Source organism: Pelodiscus sinensis, chromosome 5 (genome assembly GCF_049634645.1).
Source record: "Pelodiscus sinensis isolate JC-2024 chromosome 5, ASM4963464v1, whole genome shotgun sequence".
In the NCBI taxonomy this organism is placed as follows: Eukaryota; Metazoa; Chordata; order Testudines; family Trionychidae; genus Pelodiscus; species Pelodiscus sinensis.
Genome location: NC_134715.1, coordinates 7,734,844 through 7,755,319, shown reverse-complemented (window position 1 = coordinate 7,755,319; position 20,476 = coordinate 7,734,844). Strand labels below are relative to the sequence as shown.

The window sequence follows — 20,476 nt, the reverse complement described above, 5'->3', positions numbered from 1 at the left end:
CACTGAAGTTTTTAAAGTAATGTTTAATATTTGTGACATTATAGGTTATATTGACAAAAGTAAAATCAAGGAACACTAGAACTGGAAGGAATCTTGAGAGGTCATCAAGACTAGTCCCTTGCCCTTACAGCAGGACCAAGCACAATCTAGGTCATTCATGTCAGATGTCTGTCTAACCTGCTCTTAAATATCTCCAATGATGGAGATTCCACAACATTCACAGACAATTTATTCCAGTGCTTCACCACCTTGACAGAAAGTTTTTCCTAATGTCCAATCTAAACCCCAATTTAAGCCCATTGCTTCTTTTCCTATCATCAGAGTTCAAGGAGAACAATTGTTCTCTCTCCTCCTTGTAACACCCTTTTAGGTACTTGAAAGCTAGTATGTCCCTTCTGTCTTCTCTTTTCTAAACTAATACCCAGTTCTTTCAGTTTTTCCTCATAGGTCATAGTTTCAGCTTTTAATCATTTTTGTTGCTCTTCTCTGGACCTTTTCCAGTTTATCCACAACTTTCTTGAAGTGTGGTGCCCAAAACTGGACACAATACTCCAATTGAGGCCTAATCAATGCAGAGTAGAGCGGAAGAATGACTTCTTGGCTACGTCTACACTGCAGGTTTTTTGTGCAAGAACTGTTTTGCACAAGAGTTCTTATGCAAAAGGTCTTGCAGAAGAGCGCGTCCACACTGCCATGTGCTTTTGCGCAAGAACGCCCAGGGCAGTGTGGACGCTCTCTTGTGCAAGAAAGCTCTGAGGGCCATTTTAGCCATAGGGCTTTCTTTCGCAAGAAACCCGTTGCCGGTCCACACTGCCTCCTTGTGGAAGAGCTCTTGTACAAGAGGGCTTCTTCCTCATGGGGAGCGGAATAACTCTTGCGCAAGAAGCCCTGTTTTCCAACGCTTTACTGTAAACTTACTTGAGCAAGAACATGGGCGTAGACGCTCTGCAAGTTTTTGTGCAATAACAGCTGTTCTCGCGCAAAAAGCCTGCAGTGTAGACGTAGCTCTTGGCTGCGTCTAGATTGGCAAGAAACTTGCCAGCTGTCTACACTGGCCGCTTGTTTTTGCAGAAGAACACTGACCATCTAATGTAAGATTGTCAGTATTCTTCTGCAACTACTATGCTACTCCCATTCAGGGAAAAAGCCCTCTTGCGCAAATATATTTGCGCAAGAGGGCCAGTGTAGACAGCTAAAAACTGTTTTGCGTAAAAAAGCCCCAATGGCGAAAATGACGATCAGGGCTTTCTTGTGCAAAACCGCGTCTAGATTGGCACGGACGCGTTTCCACAAAAAGTGCTTTTGCACAAAAGCGTCCGTGCCAATCTAGATGCGCTTTTCCGCAAATGCTTTTCACGGCAACACTTTTCTGTGACAATCGTGCCCGTCTAGACGCAGCCCTTGCGTTTCGCTCGCCACGCTCCTGGGACTGCGTCTGAGAATCACTTTTGCTTTTTTTGGCAACAGTGTCACGCTGGTGACTCCTATTTAGCTTGTGGGCCCGCTATGAAGGGGGTGGGGGGGGGAGCAGACACCTTCAGGGGCTGAATGGGCGGGGGAAGGTTCGGGGGGGGGCACCCTTGGGGCGAGGGAACGGTTGAGAACGGTTGGGTTAACCAGTGAAGCGGCGGTTGCAAGGGGGGGGGGATCTGAGGGGGGGGAATTTAAGCCCAGCAGGGGGCGGGGCTGCCTGCGGGGGGCGGGGCCTCGGGCGGGGCTGCCTGCGGGGGGCGGGGCCGGCCGTTGCGGCGGGCGGGGCCGGGGTCCATGGCGGAGACGGACTCGCCGCTGCCCGGCGGGGAAAGTTGCCCGGGCGGCGCCGGCGCGGGGCGGCCCCCCGCCATGGAGCAGCGCAGCCCCTCGCCCGGCGACGCGGCCCCCGACTCGCCCCCCTATTTCCTGCTCTATCCGGGCCACGGAGCCGCCGCCGCCGCCGCGCCCGCCGGGCTGCAGCCGCGCAGCGTGTGGAGACCCCCCGGCGGCGCCGCCCTGCCCGTGCTGCTGCTCAGCTCCCCGGGGCAGGACCGAGCCGGCACCCGTGAGTAGTGACCCGCCCCCCCTCGTGCCCTGGCCTGGCCCGCCTCGGTCCCTTTCCGGACCCCAGTCCCAGCTCAGTGCGGGGACTCCCCGCCCGCTGCTCGCCCCTTCCCTGGGCTTGAACGTGGGTCCTGCTGGGGGGTGCAGCTGGAAAGCCCCCCCCCTTCCCTGCGGGTTGGCGTCGTTCTTCCAACCCAGGGGCTCTGCCCCTCGAGACGGCCCGGGGCAGCCAGGGTTTGGGGTTCCCCCCCTGCACGGTCTCGTTGGCGAGGGAGAAGGCGGCCCCGCCGGCGTGGGTCACTGCTGGGAAGCTGCCCTCGGGTGGGAAGGTTGGTACCGAAGCGTCAGCTGATTTTTTTTTCAGCAGCCAGCTGGGATATGGGGTCGCCCGGTGGGCTGACTTGGTAGCTTGAGGAGGCTGCAGGGGATCTGTCAGTGGCTTGTGTGTCATAACTTGGATTCGTTGTGTTCAAATTGTTGTGGGCTTTGGGGCTCTGTTCTTTCTGGCAGGAAAGAGTGGGTTGTATCCCGAGAGGAATGGCCCCCTCCATTGGCTATGGGGACATCACACCAATAGGCCCTTTAACTGGTTGGCAAAATTTTCGGAAGAGAGGGCCTGTAGCCCTTTGTCCATCATATCACTGTCCTCTCCCCAACAGGAGAGTGACTTGGGAGTACAGTCTGAACTGATGCTGGGAGGCAGGAGGGCTCTGATAGGGCCTTCGAAGTTGTGGAATATGCATGGAAAGGAAATGCTTGGTATGTTCATGCACCAACTCAGTTGCCACTCCTGAGCCTTTTCTTTCCACTCCATTCCCCTTGTTATGGGGAAGGACCTGCCAGTTTTTGACCGCTTCCTGTGACTGGGTCCCAAAGCAAATAGGTGTTATACAGTGTGGGGGGGTTTCTCTCCAGTAGACAAGGTTGAAAAGATCTACATGTATAGTCTCTGATGTGTGTGATGTAACTCTGGGGGTTGTTTTGTAGTCTGAGAGGGGGTACATTATTTTTGATGTGTTAGCACAGACTGGATATGCAGTAGTGTGGAAGTGGCTAGCAAACTCCATTGCAAGCGTATAGAGTTTGGCATACTTCAAGGTTTTCTTGCTAATATGTAGCATTTTTTAGTAGGAATCTATTGTGCAAATGGGGAAACTAGACCAGAGAGCATCATGGGTTTGCCCATGCCTGAGGGAGTCAAACGAATATAAGAACTCAAGATTCCTAATCATTATGCTTTTCTCTTCCTTGTTGTTGCTCTGCATTAGCTGTTGGTAATACAGGAATCTTTGGATGAAGCCTAGTAACAAATATATAATCTCTGGTGTGCTATACTGTTCCATTTATACAGTGATAGCTGTGTATGTGGCAACCTGTGTCAAGATTCCTGCTTGCTGGCTGAGAGAATGATGTAGTGACCTAGCAGGAAGTAAAGGGAAGAGGAAAATATAAATTGTTCCCATGGTGCTGCTTGTCTGCTTTTCCTGGGTCAAACTTGCATTCAGGTCAACATTCTTCATCCTCGCTCTCATTCTGTCTTTCTGCATCACAAGCTGTAGCAACACTTGTTCATTTGCTGGCACTAGTTTTGGGCGGTGGCACTAGACTTTTCTGCCAAGTCTCATTCTGCGGAATTAACAATAAAACAGTGTTTACAGGGGCGTTTTTCTGGAGGGATTTGCTTTGTTTCAGTCCGCAGACTAGTCCCACTTACCTGCTGGCTTGGTGGTCTCAGAGAATTCACAACTTAAGGCATCCCTGAGTTTTATAATTATTCTATTAGTAGTACAGTGCTCTGTGAAGTGGGTGTTTTTAATTGATGGAATGGTATATAAAGATGTTACAGGTATGCCTTGGGTGGTTGGTCTGGCTTTCATGAAACAGTTTGCATGTGCTTTCTCATCTCTCTGTAGTGAAGTAAAAGCTTTGTTTGTTCTTTCCTGAACTGGGAAGGGAGGTATGCCAAAACCCTCCAAACATAAAAATCCCCAAGTCAACATTCAGGTTTTTTCTCCAATGTGCTGTCTTCTGAGGTTTAATGCCAACATAGGAAGCTTAACTGCCCCAGCAGGTTCAGGAAGCTAGTAGTTTGCAGTATTTGATTTAAACCCTTCTAAATTTAGGAGAGCTTCTTTTTATGTGGTCCTTGTTAGCCCCAGACTCTGCTTTCCTCATTAGGGCTTCAGGTTTAAAACAGGACAGTTAGTCCCTGTCTCTTTGCACTATTTGTTTTTCTCAGGTGTGAGAGAACATTCTGGTGCTCACTCCTTTCCTAAAGAAAGGACCTGAATAGAGAGAGGCTTCAGCATAAATATATATAAAAGAAAGGAAGGGAAAAAAGATGATTTTTCATAAGTAATTTGTATCAGAATCATACCACATTTAATGTGAGTTTTATAAAATACAAAAATCTCCCCTAACACACATACCCCACAAAGCCTCTCTCTTTCAGAAGATCTCTGTGTTGATATGTAACAGTGAGGTCCAGCCTTGTTTTACTGAGACTTTTTAATATCCCTTATTCATATTGCCATGGTTTGAGACACAATCCCTGCATCAGACAATATTTTTCTGCTTTGCATTCCTACGCAACCAAAGTTGAAACTTTGGCTTGTGTGTGTGGTTCTTTTGGATTCCCTAACCTTTGCTACCCCCATCGTTTTAGAAATCATGGTAAACAAAAAGGAATAGTGAGATTGTGTGTGTATTTGGCACTTATAATGTCTTTCAGTCAAGACTGTAAAAGCACTTTGTGAACCTTAATCCCTCCCAGAACAGCAGTAAAGGGAGAAAAGAGTTTTAAATACAGCTACAGTAATGGGAAGGGTTATTTCCTGGCAATTCAAGATTATGGAAGTTGAGGGATTGAGATGTATAAAGGGGCTTTCTCCAGCATTTACTGATCAGCTGAGTTATGCCTGACATCAAGGTTATGATTGTTATAAATAATAATAAAGTACTTTCTGTTGAAATGTAGTTTGCCTTGGTTATGGCATTCGTTTACATTAATAGGCTTTTACTAGTAAGTGACTGTACTGTACTACAAAATGTTTTGAACAAGCATTTAACTTGAAGTGGGTTGTGCCTGCGAAAGCTCATGATACCATCTGCATGTTTTATTAGTCTTTTAAGGTGCTACTAGACTATTCATTGTTTAATTTTTCCAGTTACAGACTAACTCAGTTGACTGGGGAATATTTCATGCAGAAATAATAGTTTCAGGAAGTTTATATTTGTAGAAAGGAAGATAGTACCTCTTGAGCTGTAGGGTAGGCATGCTGCTGTTGCCAATTGAGGTACAGCCACTGAAAGCAAGTGTAGAAATCTGAGGTAAGTCATGCAGAGTGACTATTTTGTCACTGCCTTTTTATATCTTGCCAAGGTAAAAGATGACGGAAAAATTTTTGGACACTGAATGTTAGTGTTGTTCCGTCTGCAAATGACAAAGCTGGGAAATGGGGAAATCTGATTTTTATCAGAATTAATTTCATTTGGAAATTAGGAGCTGCCATGCTGGATCACAATTGATGTCCTGTTTAATCTTAGAGCCTGTTTGTGGCCCTACAAATTCATCAGACACACACACACCAGAAATCCCATTGTGGAAAGTAATGAGTAATTTGTCTGTAGTAGAAGCTTCTTCCTGATTCCTGGCAGTTAGGGGTTAGTTTGCTACTACCATAAAACCTGGAGATATGTGTACACTGTCCAGTTTTATCCTGTTGTTTGCAGTGTTGCATGGATCTTCTTTTGGAGTGGTTACAGTTAATTTAGATACCATTATTGTGTATTTGAGTATTCATCTTCATTGAATTGCATCTGCCAGTGTTGTTCATTTATCTGGCATTGGTAGTATGTTTTGTAATTCCTCAGTTTTCTGACATCTTGAATAACCCCAAACTTTGCCATTTTATTCTACGCCCCATCTCTGAATTTGTACTGAGTTGGCAGGCTCTTTCTTGTTAAGGCTAAGGGCTGATTGACTATCTGATAAGCAAATGATTATCGGATAATCAGTTGACTAGTTGATTTCTCCCCCTTTACCCCCCTTCTTCCTGCCTCTGTCAGATAGAGGCAGCAAAAGGGGGGGAAAGAAGGGATACTTCAAAGTGGCAGCACTGTACAGCTGAGCTAGGGATCAGCTGTGCTGCACTGCCACTTTGAAACCCCTAGGCGGTGTTTCGAAGGGGCAGCTGCCACACAGCTGATCCCTGAGTTCCAGCGCAGCATTTCACAGAACCCGGGATCAGCTGGGGAGTCCCCAGCTGACCCCAGGTTTCGGGGAAATGCTGCGCAGAGCCCAGGATCAGCTGGGGAATCCCCCGTTGTCAGGGATGGTACTTGGTCCTGCTGTGAAGGCAGGGGACTGGACTCAATGACCTCTCAAGGTCCCTTCCAGTTCTAGGAGATAGGCAATCTCCATTAATGAATCCCACAATGCCTGTGTCTATTGCTTTTTTACAGATAAGTATAGTTTTTGCTCTCTCTTGTAGCAGCTGATTTTTGTCATGTAATCATACTTTTTTTTAGCAACTGTTGTTCTTTCAGAATTCTTGGATGTTGTGGATATCAACTTTCATGTAGAATGTGTTTGCAAAGAAAAGATCTGAATATGTTTTAAAATAAAAAGTCAGGACTCCACCAGTACTTTCAATTCCAGAGAACACTAAAAGAATTCTTGGATTCAGAAACATGTATCAAATGCCTTTAAAATAATTCAGCCAATCTTTCAAATAACATACTCAAGGGCTTCATTCTTTGTTGAATATGACCATATATGAAATTAGAGTTTCTAAGCCTGTTGTAGTTATTTTATAAAAAGGTAGAACAGCCTTAAGGTACCACAGATTTTTTTGCCATATTTTCCAAGTGTCATTTAAAGACCAGTGTTGGTCAAAATTCAGGTTTTGTTTTAATAGTACTAACAAAGCAAAACTGGATTTAACAAAAATGACAGTTAATGCTAATAAATTGATTAATTTTGTGTGGTTTTGTTGCTCAAACATTCACCTACAGTCCTTAAAGTATAAACATTGAAGTATTATGGAATTGCATTTGAACTTGAAAACACAACTAACTGGATAAAGAGTCTGACCATCTAGGTTTGTTGTCCAGTAAGAGCAGTGCTTAAAGAAAGCAAATCAGTGTAGAGAGGAGTGAATTTGATTTCATTTTTTTTTAATTTTAACTGTTGTAAATTGAGATCTTAGCAACATATTCTGTGCAGGTCACATGCCAAGATATTAAAGTCCTGCACCCGTGAAATATTGCAGGATTGTCTGAAGGTGTTAGTCATTTTATAAATATTTTATCTAATTATATTCTACAACATTTTTGGACCTTGAGATAAGTCTGCAAGTTAATTGCTCATGTTTGCAATATTTTATTGAATAAGAAGCATCTAGTTTAAAGGATTATTTGCCAATTTCTCAGTTTTATCAGCTATATCTTTCAAAAACCTTCAAAGAGTTGAGGCTCACATCTTCTAGACTCGCATAGCAAATATGGAGAAACTTTGTGCTTTAGGGTGATGGTAATGATAAAATCCAAATATTGAAAGCTATCTGTAATTGTTACCATGTGCGCTATGTGTATTACCAGTATAATAATACACTACAGAACTGTTTGTTTTATCTAAAAGGAGTCTGTGTGCATATTCTAAATAATCAGTTGTTACACTCCTGATGATATTAGTAAGCAACTTCTTTTCTCTGCCTATTGGAAATAACCACTGCAAACTATTGCTGACTTTTTTTTTCCAGTTCCATGAATACGGTGAAAATAAACTTGATGAGTGTGTTCTGTTCTCTTTTTTGAGACACATTTATTGGGGAACTGAATTTTGTAGTTAAATGTCAGTTTGGACATTTCAAACTGCTGATATTTCTGTACATGCAAATACATTATTCAGGTTTTTCTGTGTACATTTGATTTTTGGGGGGAGAAGGGGGAGGTTTTCTGTGTAATACTTTGTTCATGTAAGCTTAAATCTAAAATGTCTAGATTGAACTGCGCCCATATCAACAAAATGGCATTCATACGCAACACTGCAGTCAGTGAGGACTGGAATTAATGTAAATCTTGATTAACTTTATTAAAAAACAGGAGGTTATTGTCTGGTACCTTCAGTGGTGGCTATGTCCTGTCATGTAGCTTAACTGTGGTTAGACATTGACCTTGAAATCACTGATTTCTTGAGCTATCAGCTTGGGTAAAGGATAGAGTCATACACAGAATAGGCTGCAGTTCTCGCCTCATCTGAGGAACTGTAAAGGGCACAAAGAGTCCAGTCACCTGTAAGATACCAGGCAGGGTTACTTTTTAAAAAACAAAATTATGTCTTTAAATTTTTACTTAATGTTCAGTGCTAACAGCTTATAGTTGGATTTACCCAAAGTCACCCAGTTTTTAATGGAGAATTTTAATTTTTAGGTAGCAATCTGGCCTGTATAATACCAGGGAAAAAAGTGAGGGCTAAAATCTGGGTCAATGATGCATTTCATATAGGTACCACTAGAAGATTTGTTCTCATTGTGTTACTATCTGAGAGAGTAAATCCATGTAGTAATTGTTTAGGTGGGCCTTACTAGTTTAAAAGGTAGTTATTTAGAAACATTTAAACTGACTGGAAGATGTGCAAATTATGCTTGAGATACACCTAAAAGTAAGGGTATTCAATTTGATTTCTATTGAAGCACCCAGGCATATGAAATGAGTACAACTCTCTCTTTGTAGTTATCACGTTGACATTCTGTTCTCCATCACAGGGACCGATGAGAAATATGTGCAGTATGTTATGCCTGATCGCAGATTGACTAGCATAGTCTGAAAAGAGGCTGTGGCTGATGTGAGCAAGATCAGTCTAATTGCTCTCCCTGCATCAGCAGCATCTATAGAGCATCCTGGGAATTGCTTGCCCTAGGATCTGAGCAGCTGGTCACATGAGTCTGAATTTTCAGTTCAGTTCATTAGTCAGCCATTTTGGTCAACACCCTGCTTGCTGCGCACAACCAATCCTGTTAGCACTCTGTGTCCAGGCTTATCGGGTGAGACAGACTAGTAGGGATTCTAGCAATTCTGGATATCTGTTCTTATAGACTTATATTATTTTGTTTTTTCTTAGTTTTGGTAACTAGCAAAGGAAGCTTTTTTCTAATGCAGTGGCCAGGTTTTCTGTAGTTGCTTAGGATTAATAGCATCTAGCACAGCTGAGGAAAAAGATAGTTAAGGAAGAGAGAGGAGGAGGAGACGGAGAAGAGGAGCATCATTTATACCTTGCTTTTTCATACAGAAGCTGTCGCAGTTTGTGATTTGAGCATATTTGTTCTTACGCAGCCAGGTATTTCTTCTTCTCATCATCAGAAGGCTTTTCCTTTTAGTTCTTTTTTGTTGTACCAGCTGAGTCATCATGTCTGCCCTGACGCCTCAAAGCGATATGCCAACCCCCACTACAGACAAGATCACGCAGGCTGCCATGGAGACCATTTATCTTTGCAAATTCCGAGTGTCTATGGATGGAGAATGGCTTTGCCTGCGCGAGCTGGATGACATCTCACTTACCCCCGACCCAGAACCTACCCATGAAGGTATGGTCAAATTCTCTACCTTGGGAGCCCTGCAGCCGTCTCATTGTGTGTGTGTGTGTGAGTGTGTGTGTGAGTGTGTGTGTGAGTGTGTGTGTGAGTGAGAGAGAGAGAGAGTGTGTGTTCACCACTCAAGGGCTTACATAATCTGGAAAACATGGACAAAATTGCATATGCCTTAGCCAAAAATATATAGATCTAATAAATTCTGACAAGATTCTGAAGTATATTTTAAAATCAGACCTTTTGTTAGAGTGCCAGAAATGTGGTATTTTGGTTTGATGTAGAAACCCAAAGTTGCATCATTATAAGAGGTACGGTTCTGTATTGTCATATCAACACATGCAAAACAAACCATGAATATTTTTATAATGATGCATTTTATTGTGATCTACATATTTAAACACTGGATATTAAGAAATTTGTAGCTGTCTTGTAAACAAGCAGCATTCAAAAAGGGAGCACATCAGTAAAATTCTGATTAATATGTGATTTGAGGAGAAATTTCGAGACGCCCCAAGGAACTGGGCAATTCTATCTCCTATCAGGTGATAATACTATTGGGAATTTTGTGCTCTTATTTAAGATAGCTTTGAAGCCTGCAGTATGGATTTATAAAACACATTTTTTTTTAAATTTTCTAAGGGAATTAATTATTATTTGTGATGTGGCTGGTGGTAAAAGCAGTTTAATGTCTAGGACAAATATAGTCAGATTGGGACAATAGAAAAAACAATATAAAGCTTTGCTAAAACTAAAAAAGAAAACCCTCCCCTATTCTCTTCCAAAGGAAATCATAGTAAATAATGTGTGGAAGCATGTTTAGTGGTCATCAGTTAATCACTTAGCACCAAATTCTGTAAAATGCTCAACTCCTATTGGAATGACTAACACCAATTGAAGTATACCTTTCAGTATTAGACTCTCTATTCACTAACTGTCATGATGTAAATCCATGCCAAACCACTTGATTGCCACTGTAATATTTTATTATTTGATATTTTGCTAGATGGGATTGCCCTTCAAATTAAATAAGATTCTCCCAGGTAAAAAAGATAATTTAAACTTTACCTGTCCAATCATTTTAAAGATAGATAATCTATTAGTTCCAATATACCCACAAAAGCAAAGTAATGCAGAGTGACAGAAGCAAAACACTTTAAAGTAAAAGGCTAAAACTCCATCTTAAGTGTGTCCCATTGTGCTGAGGTGCCATAATACACACATTTGAGACCCCTACAGCTTCTGAAGTAATATAAATAATGGGAGATGTAAGGAGGAACTGACATGCTTGACTTTGAATTTCTGTGTGGGTGTGTGTGTGTTAGCCTTAAACCTAATTCAAATGTTCTTTGAATTTTTCTCTTATAGTATTTGCTTTTCATAGAATGTTCTTTAGAATAGTGTGGGTTACTGTGATGAACCATAGCTACCCCTTTGAGTTGTTAAAGTACTGTACATCTTAATGGTGTTTGGGGGTTCTTGGGCTGTTTCTGATAGTGGAGATGGGAAGGCTGTTATGGCTTTAGAAACCCTATTCAGGTAGATCTTGATTCTCTAACCCATAGATTATTTAGATTCAGATCCCACTTCATATAAACCCTAAAGTTTATGGTGCAATAGAATTTGGATGATTCCAGTTTTGGCCCTCTTCTGCTTAAATTTCATATGACTCCATAGTCCTATTCATAGAAGATGTTGAAAATATATCTTAACTAATATGATTGTGTACCAATTAAACCATATATCTCTAAAGACAACTTTAAGCATTAATACTGAAAGAAAATCTTGTACCAAACTAATTACTTTGGATACACGGTAGCTAATTTTCAAATCTCAATGTTATAACTATATTTTAAATATCAGATGCTAATGGAAAATATTGAAGAATATTCCAAATACGTTTGGTTTTTAAAATTCTTTTCAGATACTTTCATTAATGTATCATAAAACTGAAAGCAGATAGATGTTTATCTCTAATTTTAAAAAACTAGCTTATTTCTTGGGGTATGGACTCTGTCTGGTCCCTTAGAACATGTTTGGGGGAGATAACACCAAGAAAACCTGGTTTATGATGAAAGTGCTGATACAACTTTAACCATAATATTAGTATGCAGTGATAGCAAAGGCACTGGTACCCTCTTCTATATGAAAAAAGGGGGCCAATGACTGACAGAAAAATCAGCCGGAGGCCACACACAATTTGAGAAACAAAAACAAACCCCTCACGTGGCTCCCTGGCTAATAAGGAGAAAGACCCTCCCCACGTTCTCCTCCCACACCAGAGTCTAGGGCAGGGCTACTCAGCACGTGGCCTGGCTGTTTGCAGCCCACAGTGCAGTTTGGGTTTACATGGGGCTCAACATGTGGCCTGTGGGAGGGAGCCAAAACAAAAAAGTAATCAATATAATGGTTTTCTGTTATATGCGTTTTAGTAGTTAAATTTCTGGATTGTCATTGCTCATTAAAAGTGTTGTCATATGGGTGGAAATCGGGTAAATATTGCATTTTATTAGTATCAGCAGAACTGACTGAAATGGGGCCTGTGTGTTGTGTAATCTTGCCTTAATCTTGGTATTCATGCCCATCAGTGTGAAAAGCTATTTGTATATATATTTGCATGTATATGCAACCACACTTCAGTTGTGGACCTCGGCATGTGCTGTGAGTATCATTGTGGCCCCTGGAGCTTCCAAAGTTGAGTAGCCCTGGTCTAGGGGGAACCAGCGTAGTAGATTTTGTGTGCTCCAGCCCCTCAGTGGGGTAGTCGGGGAGCTGGAGCGCCAGCTTGGGTTCAGTGCTGGGGGGCAGCCCTGAGTCTCAGGAGCCAGATCCAGGCAAGCTGGGGTTGGCATCTGTCCCCTGAGCCTTAGGTTTTCCCACTCCTGCTGTAAGGGATTGAACTATGAAGGCTACCAACACTTGGATGCTGGTTAAGGGAGTGGAGCTGAGAGAACAGGAACATAAGAACAGTTATACTGGGTCAGACCAAAGGTCTATCTCTGACCACTGTCAGAAGACAGGGTACTGGGTCATTTCCAAGTGTCCCAGAGGGAATGAACAGAACAAATAATCATCAAGTAAAGAATGCCAGAAATGCTGTTTTTCTGCAGTACTTTGATTTTCTTTGAAGCCTCCATTCTACCATTAGACATGTCTTACCTTTCTAAGATCCAAGCTTATGGGACTGAGCTGAAGAGATCTGGCAATCACAGCTAAACATGGTTTTGTGAAGGTGCTAGATTTGACACTTTGTTTTCCCTTAAAGCATGTCTCTACAGAAGATCTTACCCTATTACAGACTGAACCTCTATAGGCCAGCACTCTCTGGTCTGGTAACATCTGTGTTCCAGCATGATTTTATCATGGGTGTGGCCAAGTTTCCCATGGTCCCATAAAGTTTGTTTACAGCCACCAGTCCTGGCTCTTAGTGTTCTGTGCTGTTATTTAGCTCTAATTTACCCTTGAATGTCTTCTAAGAGCCCAGGAAGCAGTGGAGGTACTAGTACTGCTGCTAGACAATATTAACCTCCTGAGGGTGGGCCATTTTTCTAGTTTGGCACTGGTCAGGTGCTGACTAGAGAGGTTCAACCTGTAATACAACACTATATTATATTTTAGTCTTTCCAACACTGTCTCCTTTGAGTAGTAATATGTTGGCACATTCTCAAGATGCTAGTATAGAGTACAGTGTTCTTATTGACATGTTTGTACATTTTTTTGCCTCATGGTCTCCTTATAGCTATGTCATTATTTAGCTACAAGAGCCATCAAACCACATCTCTTAATGTATTTAGAGTAATAGAATTCACTTTTGAGGCTTTGTGGTAGGGATATGCTAAAGGTCCTTGTAACCTTTGGCAATTTTTTTCATGTAGACATAAACTAAAGCAAATAATAATCTGACACTATGACCATAAAATATTACAGCTTTTCTAGCTGTATTGAGCTGCACTGAATAACATGGAGTAATTACAGCTCAAGATTTATGTGACACTACAAAACATATGAGGAGCACCAATCATTAACTGCTTGCAGTTAATTGTCTTGTGAATTTTCATGGTCCCAGTCTAATCATGTTCCCAGTAAAGTAAATGATAATTCTCCTATTGGCTTTAATAGGACCAGGAGCATATCTATCATCAGAAAACAGGTAATATTCTGAATTAAATGCTTTGAAAAAGTCCTGGTAATAAACAACAAACAAGTGCTCTCTGCAAAAATAGTTTAAAGGAAGTTATGTTCTCTCATATAGCAAAAATGACTCCAGCAAAGTTGTAATGAATAGACGTACCTATGACCCCAATAAACACTGTCTCCCAAGAATAGGGTAAAATCCTGAAATCCTGTTCACTTTCCTCAAGCAAGCAATCTTATTGAATAAAACTTCCTAATGAAGTGGAGCTGGTGGTTTTGTGTAACACTTCACCCATCTTTTATCCCAAGATGCCTCCCTAAATATAAATTTGGGAGATGGGGATTTTGGTGCAAACTAAAAGGTGTGTTTCACCCAGTGACAAAAACAAAGGTTCCACCCGCCCTTGCTGGGGCTCTTGTACATTACAGAGTGGAAGTGCTGTAGGGAGCCTGGGGCCAGCGAGGAGTGGCACATGCATTCCACATGGCATGCCAACTTTGAAATGTACAGGAGTCCCCAGCGGAGGCTCTTGTGCATTTCAAAGAGAAAGTGCTGCAAGGAGCCTTGGGGCAGCAGGGGACTTAGAGTCCCCTGCTGACCCTAAGCTCTATGCAGCGTTTCTGCTTTGAAATGCACAAGAGCTTCTGCTGTGGCTCTTGTAGATTTCAAAGAAGAAGCGCTGGTGTGGAACCTGGGGTCAGTGGGATTCCCTGCAGTTTCCGGGCTCCACATGCATTTCAGTCTTTGAATTGCACAAGAGCCCCAGCTGGGGCTCTTGTACATTTCAAAGATGGAATGCAGAAGTCCTTAATTACTATTCGAATAGTTGATGTAAATTCCATCGACTATTCAATTAGCTTATTAATCAAAATGTAACATCCTTAGAAAGAAAAGTATCAATTCCCAATGAAAGACTATAGAAGGGACAAGAAAGGGCGATGGAAAAGTAGAATGACAGATACAGTAAGAGAAGACTCAGTGAAAAAAGCTTTTAGTTTAGTGAATTTTTATTTGTTGTTTTGAATGTAGACAAAACCATACATTCAATTGCCCTCATAAAAGTTCCTGTGAGGATTCTGCTGCTGGACCACATTGCAGGTTTTAGTGATTTCCCGATTCTTTTCTCCCAACTTTCTCAGTAGGTGGGTCCTTGAGCATCTTAATTTTCAAACTTATCTCTGTGTGACTGGTTAAGATAGGATTTACATTCTGTTCAGTGCGTTCCTGCTTTCTTTTCGTTATTCTGAAGCTGACACACCAGGATTTTTGATAAACCAGCAAGTTACAAAAATGTTACGTTAATTTTTTCAAATGGTCCAAAGAAGAGGTTCATTTTGCTCTTGTCATTTTCTGTTGACTTTTTACTGCACATTAATTAGAAAATGTGTTTTAAACATAAAGCAGATAACTGAGAGTATCTGATTCTGTATGTCCCACAAAAACATAGCTTATTGATCATTTGAGACAAAAATACCAGGGAAAAGAGTAAAAAAGTAGTAGTAAGAATCATGTGAATATTAGGGGTGTATATGGTTAACCATTAGGAGCTGGAGCAGCTCCCCTCCCATCCTAGGCAGGGGGCTGCTCCAGCACTGTGGGGCCCACTGTAGCTGGGAGCTGCTCCGACTGGAGCAGCTTCTGTCAGTGGTGGGCCCACTCCTGCCCCTTATCCTCTCTCTCCTCCCCTGGCGGTAAGTTACATACACATTGGCCCTCAGCGAAGCCTCCTCAGCAGTGGGGGAGCCATGTTCGCTGCAGGCTGTCTGTATAAAGCTTTTAAAATATATATATGTTTTGTTAGTCTCTAAGGCACTACAGGACATCTTGTTGTTGCTGGTACTATTGATGGTGGTTAATTTGGTGACCTCAAAAAGCCATTATCTTATCTAGATGCAAAGAACAGACATAAATTTAACAGTTTTTTTTTTTCCCCCAGCAGAAAAAGTTTTGTTCATTGAGAGAGTGGAACATTGTTTTTGTTAAGCAATATAATAAAATACTGAGGTGCACCGTTAGGGTTATTTGCTGTTTTGTTTTCAATATAGTCCATCTTTTTATGGGTTAAAAAGTAGAAAACACTTGATTTTTAACTACTGATTTGAAAACATGCATGTGCACAAATGGTATTCAAATGGAATTGATAGTTGACCTTTAGTGGGCAATTGTGAAGCACAAAATAATCATGCATTATTGTAATAACTGAAGATGAGTGCACCTGAGGTAGAGTGAAAGGTCTGTTGAATTTCTCCCCCTCTCCCCGGGAAGATATAGCTTCGCTTTTGCCAGAGTTTCACATTAGGTTAATAATTTTAGTACTATTGGGATCAGTTTATGATTGAAAGTATAATTGGTGTGCATCACAGCCTTATGATATGAGACTGTCTTGATAAGAGGAATAATATATTGTATCAAATGCACTACTTCACTTAGCTTCAAAATGCTATATTTAGAAAGCTGAATTACAGTGACTCATTTACATCATAAACGGGTACGTCTTTCATGTTAATCTAATTTTTGGTAGTTTAAAATCAGCTTGGGTTGAAACATCTTGCTTTTGGCCAGGAGTTTTAAAACATTTTATTTATTCATTTTTGCATGAAGAAGCTTCTACTACTTGAAAAATAAATGCTTTATTTAAATATGGCTGAAATAATATTATTCCATCAACTTAGTGCATCATGTATTGAGCGACCTTTTTAAATTGAAAATTGTTTTTCTGTGGTTTCTTTACCATTTTTCTTCCATCTTTCTTTTAATTCAGAATAAAACAGTATAATCACATCCTAAGTAACATTTTGTTATGTTTTTTGCAAGTGACCTGCATTACGACCTGACTTGCATGCTTTGGAGCCTACACATGGTAAAATGCATGTGGAGAGACACAGTTGAATAGGTTGAATCTCTGGTCTGGCAACATCCGTGGTCCAGCATGGTTTTAGTTAGCTGTATGTCCACTTACCTTGAGTGTAGCCAAGTTTCTTGTAATCCTGTCACATTTGCTTACACTCAGCCACCAGGCCTGGCTCTCGGTGTTCTGTGCTGTGTTTAGCTCTAAATTACCCCTAAATGCTGTCTTAGGCTATGAGACTACATCCCTCTTTCAAAAGAGGGATGTAAATTAGACAGATTGAAATTGCAAACGAAGCCATGAATTTCCCGCACTTCATTTGTATGACGGCCGCGTGTTCTTTTGAAAACAGGTATTTTGAAAGTGACACCGCTGTATAGACGCGGTTCTTTTGAAATAAACCCCTTTTTCGAAAGATCTTTTAAAAAAGGGTGTTTTTTCTGAAAAAAACTCGTTTAGACAGCTGTTTTGCTTTCTAAATATTTTCGAAAGAACACGCAGCTGCCATTATGCAAATGAAGTGCTGGAAATTCAAATCCCGGCTTCATTTGCAATTTTGATCTGTCTAATTTACATCCCTCTTTCGAAAGAGGATGAGGTCTAGACATGCCCTAAGAGACCAGCAAGCAATGGAAGTGTTGGTAATGCTGCTAAATGTAAGCATGTATTTTATGCTTTATCTACTTGTGCCCATAGAATAAAATTGTGTAATAATACTAACACTTCGTTATAAAGAGAGTTAGTAAACCTTGGCTACGTATAAGCTTACATAGGGTGTATTAGTACAGTCATAAATTAAGCAGCATTGCAAACATTGTTCTGTTTGCTTCAGTGAAATAGAGACCCATTTACTGCAATATTACCCTCCCATGGTTTGGCAAATTCTCTGGTTCAGCAATGGTCAAGCCCTGCGGGTGCCAGACTAGAGAAATTCTATCTGTAAAACTCATTTTGACTTCTTGCTTTCCTCTTGTTATAAGGAGTGGGGCCAGAAGGGGGAGTAACCTATTCAGGGAGGAAGAGTGAGGATTAAATCGCATAATGAACTATGACTTTATGTGCAGTAGAGATGTCAACATGTAGTCGACTACACCATTAACCGATAAGCTTGGTCTTATCAATTAATCCTGTCGACTACATGTAGTTCCCCCCACCTCTTTGCTGCCTCGGATACTGAGGCAGCAAGAGAGGGAGGTGGGAGCTGGTGCCTGGGGGGAACCAGCTCTTGAGCTAGCTTTTAAGCTGGCTCCCCACAAGCATCAGATCCCGCAGAATCACCTGCTTTCCCCTCCCCCCCCCCCACTCTTCTGCCTCTGAGAGGCAGCAGTGCGGAGGGTGAGGGGGACAGATGGGAGTTGGTACACATGGGAAACTGGCTTTTAAGACAATTCTGTGCATGTGCCAACTCCATGGAGCTGCCTTTCCTGCCTGCTGCCATTCCCCGGTGGCAGCAAGGGAGTGGAACAGGCAGGAGCCAGTGCTCAGGGGAGCTGGCTTTAAAGCTGGGCTCCCCATGGGCACCAGCTCTGGTTTATTTATCTAAAGGTTCCATGGCCATGAAGCCTTGTGACTCCTGCTGGTGCCGGTTCACCATTTACAGCCAAGAAGAGCTGTGGGAGGCGTCATGGCCTGGGCTGTTGCTTCCCTCAAGTCCCCTCTGGCTCCCGTTTGATGGCAAAGGGGAGCTGTGGGAAGCAGCGGCCCAGGCCACGCTGCTTTCCACAGCTCTCCTTGGCTGTAAACAGCGAACTGGCACCAACGGGAGCCACGAGGCTTCGTGGCTGTGGAACCTTTACAAACAAACTGGAGTGGCCCATTAGCAGATCCACTTTGAGAACCAGCAGTGTATAGAGAAGTGATGTCTGTGGTGGCAAGGATGATGTTTTGAGGGGGGATGTTAATGTTGCAGAATTTATGAAGGAAACTAGTTGTGCCCTTGAGAAAGCTGGCTCTTGCGTGGTCAGTGGTTTGAGGATGGTTTCTGAGTCCTGATAATCCTTCGTGTCTGGCCACAACACTCTTCATGAAATGTCTGTCTGGGTTCCCTTGTTTTCTGTATCTTGGGAAGCCCCTAGAATGGGGGTCGGCAACCTTTTCAAACCAAAGAGCTAAACTACATCAAAATTCAGAACAAGTGGGCAGCAAAGATCTGCATAAGAATGCCCATTTGCATGACTGAAAATATTCAGCTTAGTATTATTGATAATTGACATGATTAATAGCATACATGAAACCTTGTACTCACAGACTTTATTTAATGGAACTTCCGCTGCTGCATCTTTTTGCACATTTCTTTGAAGTTTACGTCGTAACTGGTCAAATCCAGCTTCATGCTGTCCTGCCAATCTCATGGCTGGGGATGTCGGGGCTCAGGAGTCTGGGTTGGGGTAGATGAGGGGTTCAGGGCAGGGTGTGTGTGTGTGTGAGGCGCAGGAGGCAGGGCAGGGCTTCAGGGTGGGAAGTAGAGTATGTGAGGGGAGGGGTGCTTGGTGGCCAGGTAACCTTACTTGGTCGGGGCTGGATTGCTGCACCCAGGCAGCAGTGACTGGACAGGGAGACTGGCCAGGATTGCCTCAGCTGGATAGTGGCCTCTCCTCTTACCCATGCTCTTCCTGCAGCCAGATGGGAGCTGGACCGTGGGGCCTGCCTCAGGATTGGGGCTGGAGACAGGATGCTGTCTGATTGGGGTTTTGTTGGCCAGGTTGCCAAGGGAGAAGCTGCACCACAGCACTGGCCCCAGCTCCGGCACATGTCCAGGATGGGCCGTGGGGTGGATTGTCTGGCTGCTCCCACCCTCGCCGCAGCTCCAGCCCTGGGAAGCTTGCGGTGGATACCTAGCTGCTTCTGGGGCGGATTGCAGTCCTACAAGGGGTAATGTAAGTTCATAGATAGAGGGGTTTGACACAGATTTCTTACTTCCCTTTTCATTTTCCTAGTTTTATAGTTTAGTATTTCTGGCTGCTGCAGTGATGTTGGCTTGGAAGGAGTTTTTGGAACTGACACTTTATGGCCAGCTTCATAATCTTTGAGGCAATTTTTCTTTTTGCCGTAAGTATATGTGCGCACACACTTTTGATTTTGGGTTGTGCAGTTCTCAGGTGTGTGTGTCTAAACAATCTTCCCTTTTTGGCATATGATAACATTTTTACTAGTGTTTTTGATTATGTAATTTCCCCTACTCTGTTTCCCTCCTTTTCTTTTTGTTTTATACCTTCTTGCTCTGAAAGTGTAACTGAACAATTCACAGATTACGATATGCACAGATACATGGTGTGGACAAATATGAAATATACATGGATAAATGCAAAGTGATTCCAACTTTTTTCATGTTTTGGTATACACAGGAAAATTAGGCCCACTTCTGAGAGAGTTGCTCAGAGTTATAGTACTGTATTTTAGATAACTTTTAATTGGAGAAGGGACCTATTTGAAGCCTAAGTTAAGTTTACAGAGAACAGAAATTAATAGTGACTTTATATTTTAATACAAAAATAGGTATTTTCCATATTGCACATAAGTAGAAATGAGAGAAGTTTCACTTGATCTTGTAAAAGAAAACGTTTACATTTTGCATAATTCTAATGCTGAGCAGTCTGCTAACCTTCATATTTTCACTCTCCATATGGCTGTGAAAAGGAACTGAAAATACCACATCTTAGGGTTTTTTCAAAACCTTTTATTCCTCTAACTACTCATGTGAATTCTGATTGAAATTCACCTAGACGTGCTGCCTTTGCCAGCTTAGTCAGTAGATTCCCAAATAATTTTTGTCTGCAGTATTTCTTTAATCCTATATACGTTCATTATTGGCATTTTGAATCACTGTTTCTGGGTCAGGCATTTTATAGTAAGTAACGACAAGCTGGCTTA

At 42.2% G+C, this 20,476-nt stretch overlaps 1 protein-coding gene across 18 annotated transcripts in view; it reads left to right on the top strand.

Annotated features, from left to right (window-relative positions):
• Window positions 1-1,701: 1,701 nt before the first annotated feature.
• Window positions 1,702-20,476, top strand: part of RUFY3 (RUN and FYVE domain containing 3) — a 77,182-nt gene continuing 58,407 nt past the window's right edge. For 5 of the 18 annotated variants that reach the window (XR_012903963.1, XM_075929421.1, XM_075929424.1 and 2 more), the window contains exon 1: window positions 1,702-2,038. Coding sequence is in view for 14 of the 18 variants with exons in the window: in XM_075929421.1 (XP_075785536.1) it covers window positions 1,768-2,038 (271 nt within the window). In the remaining 4 variants the exon portion in view is untranslated. Of the gene's footprint in view, window positions 2,039-2,073; window positions 9,624-20,476 lie in introns of those variants that run through there. The other 13 variants (XR_012903962.1, XR_012903964.1, XR_012903965.1 and 10 more) reach the window with 9 other exon arrangements.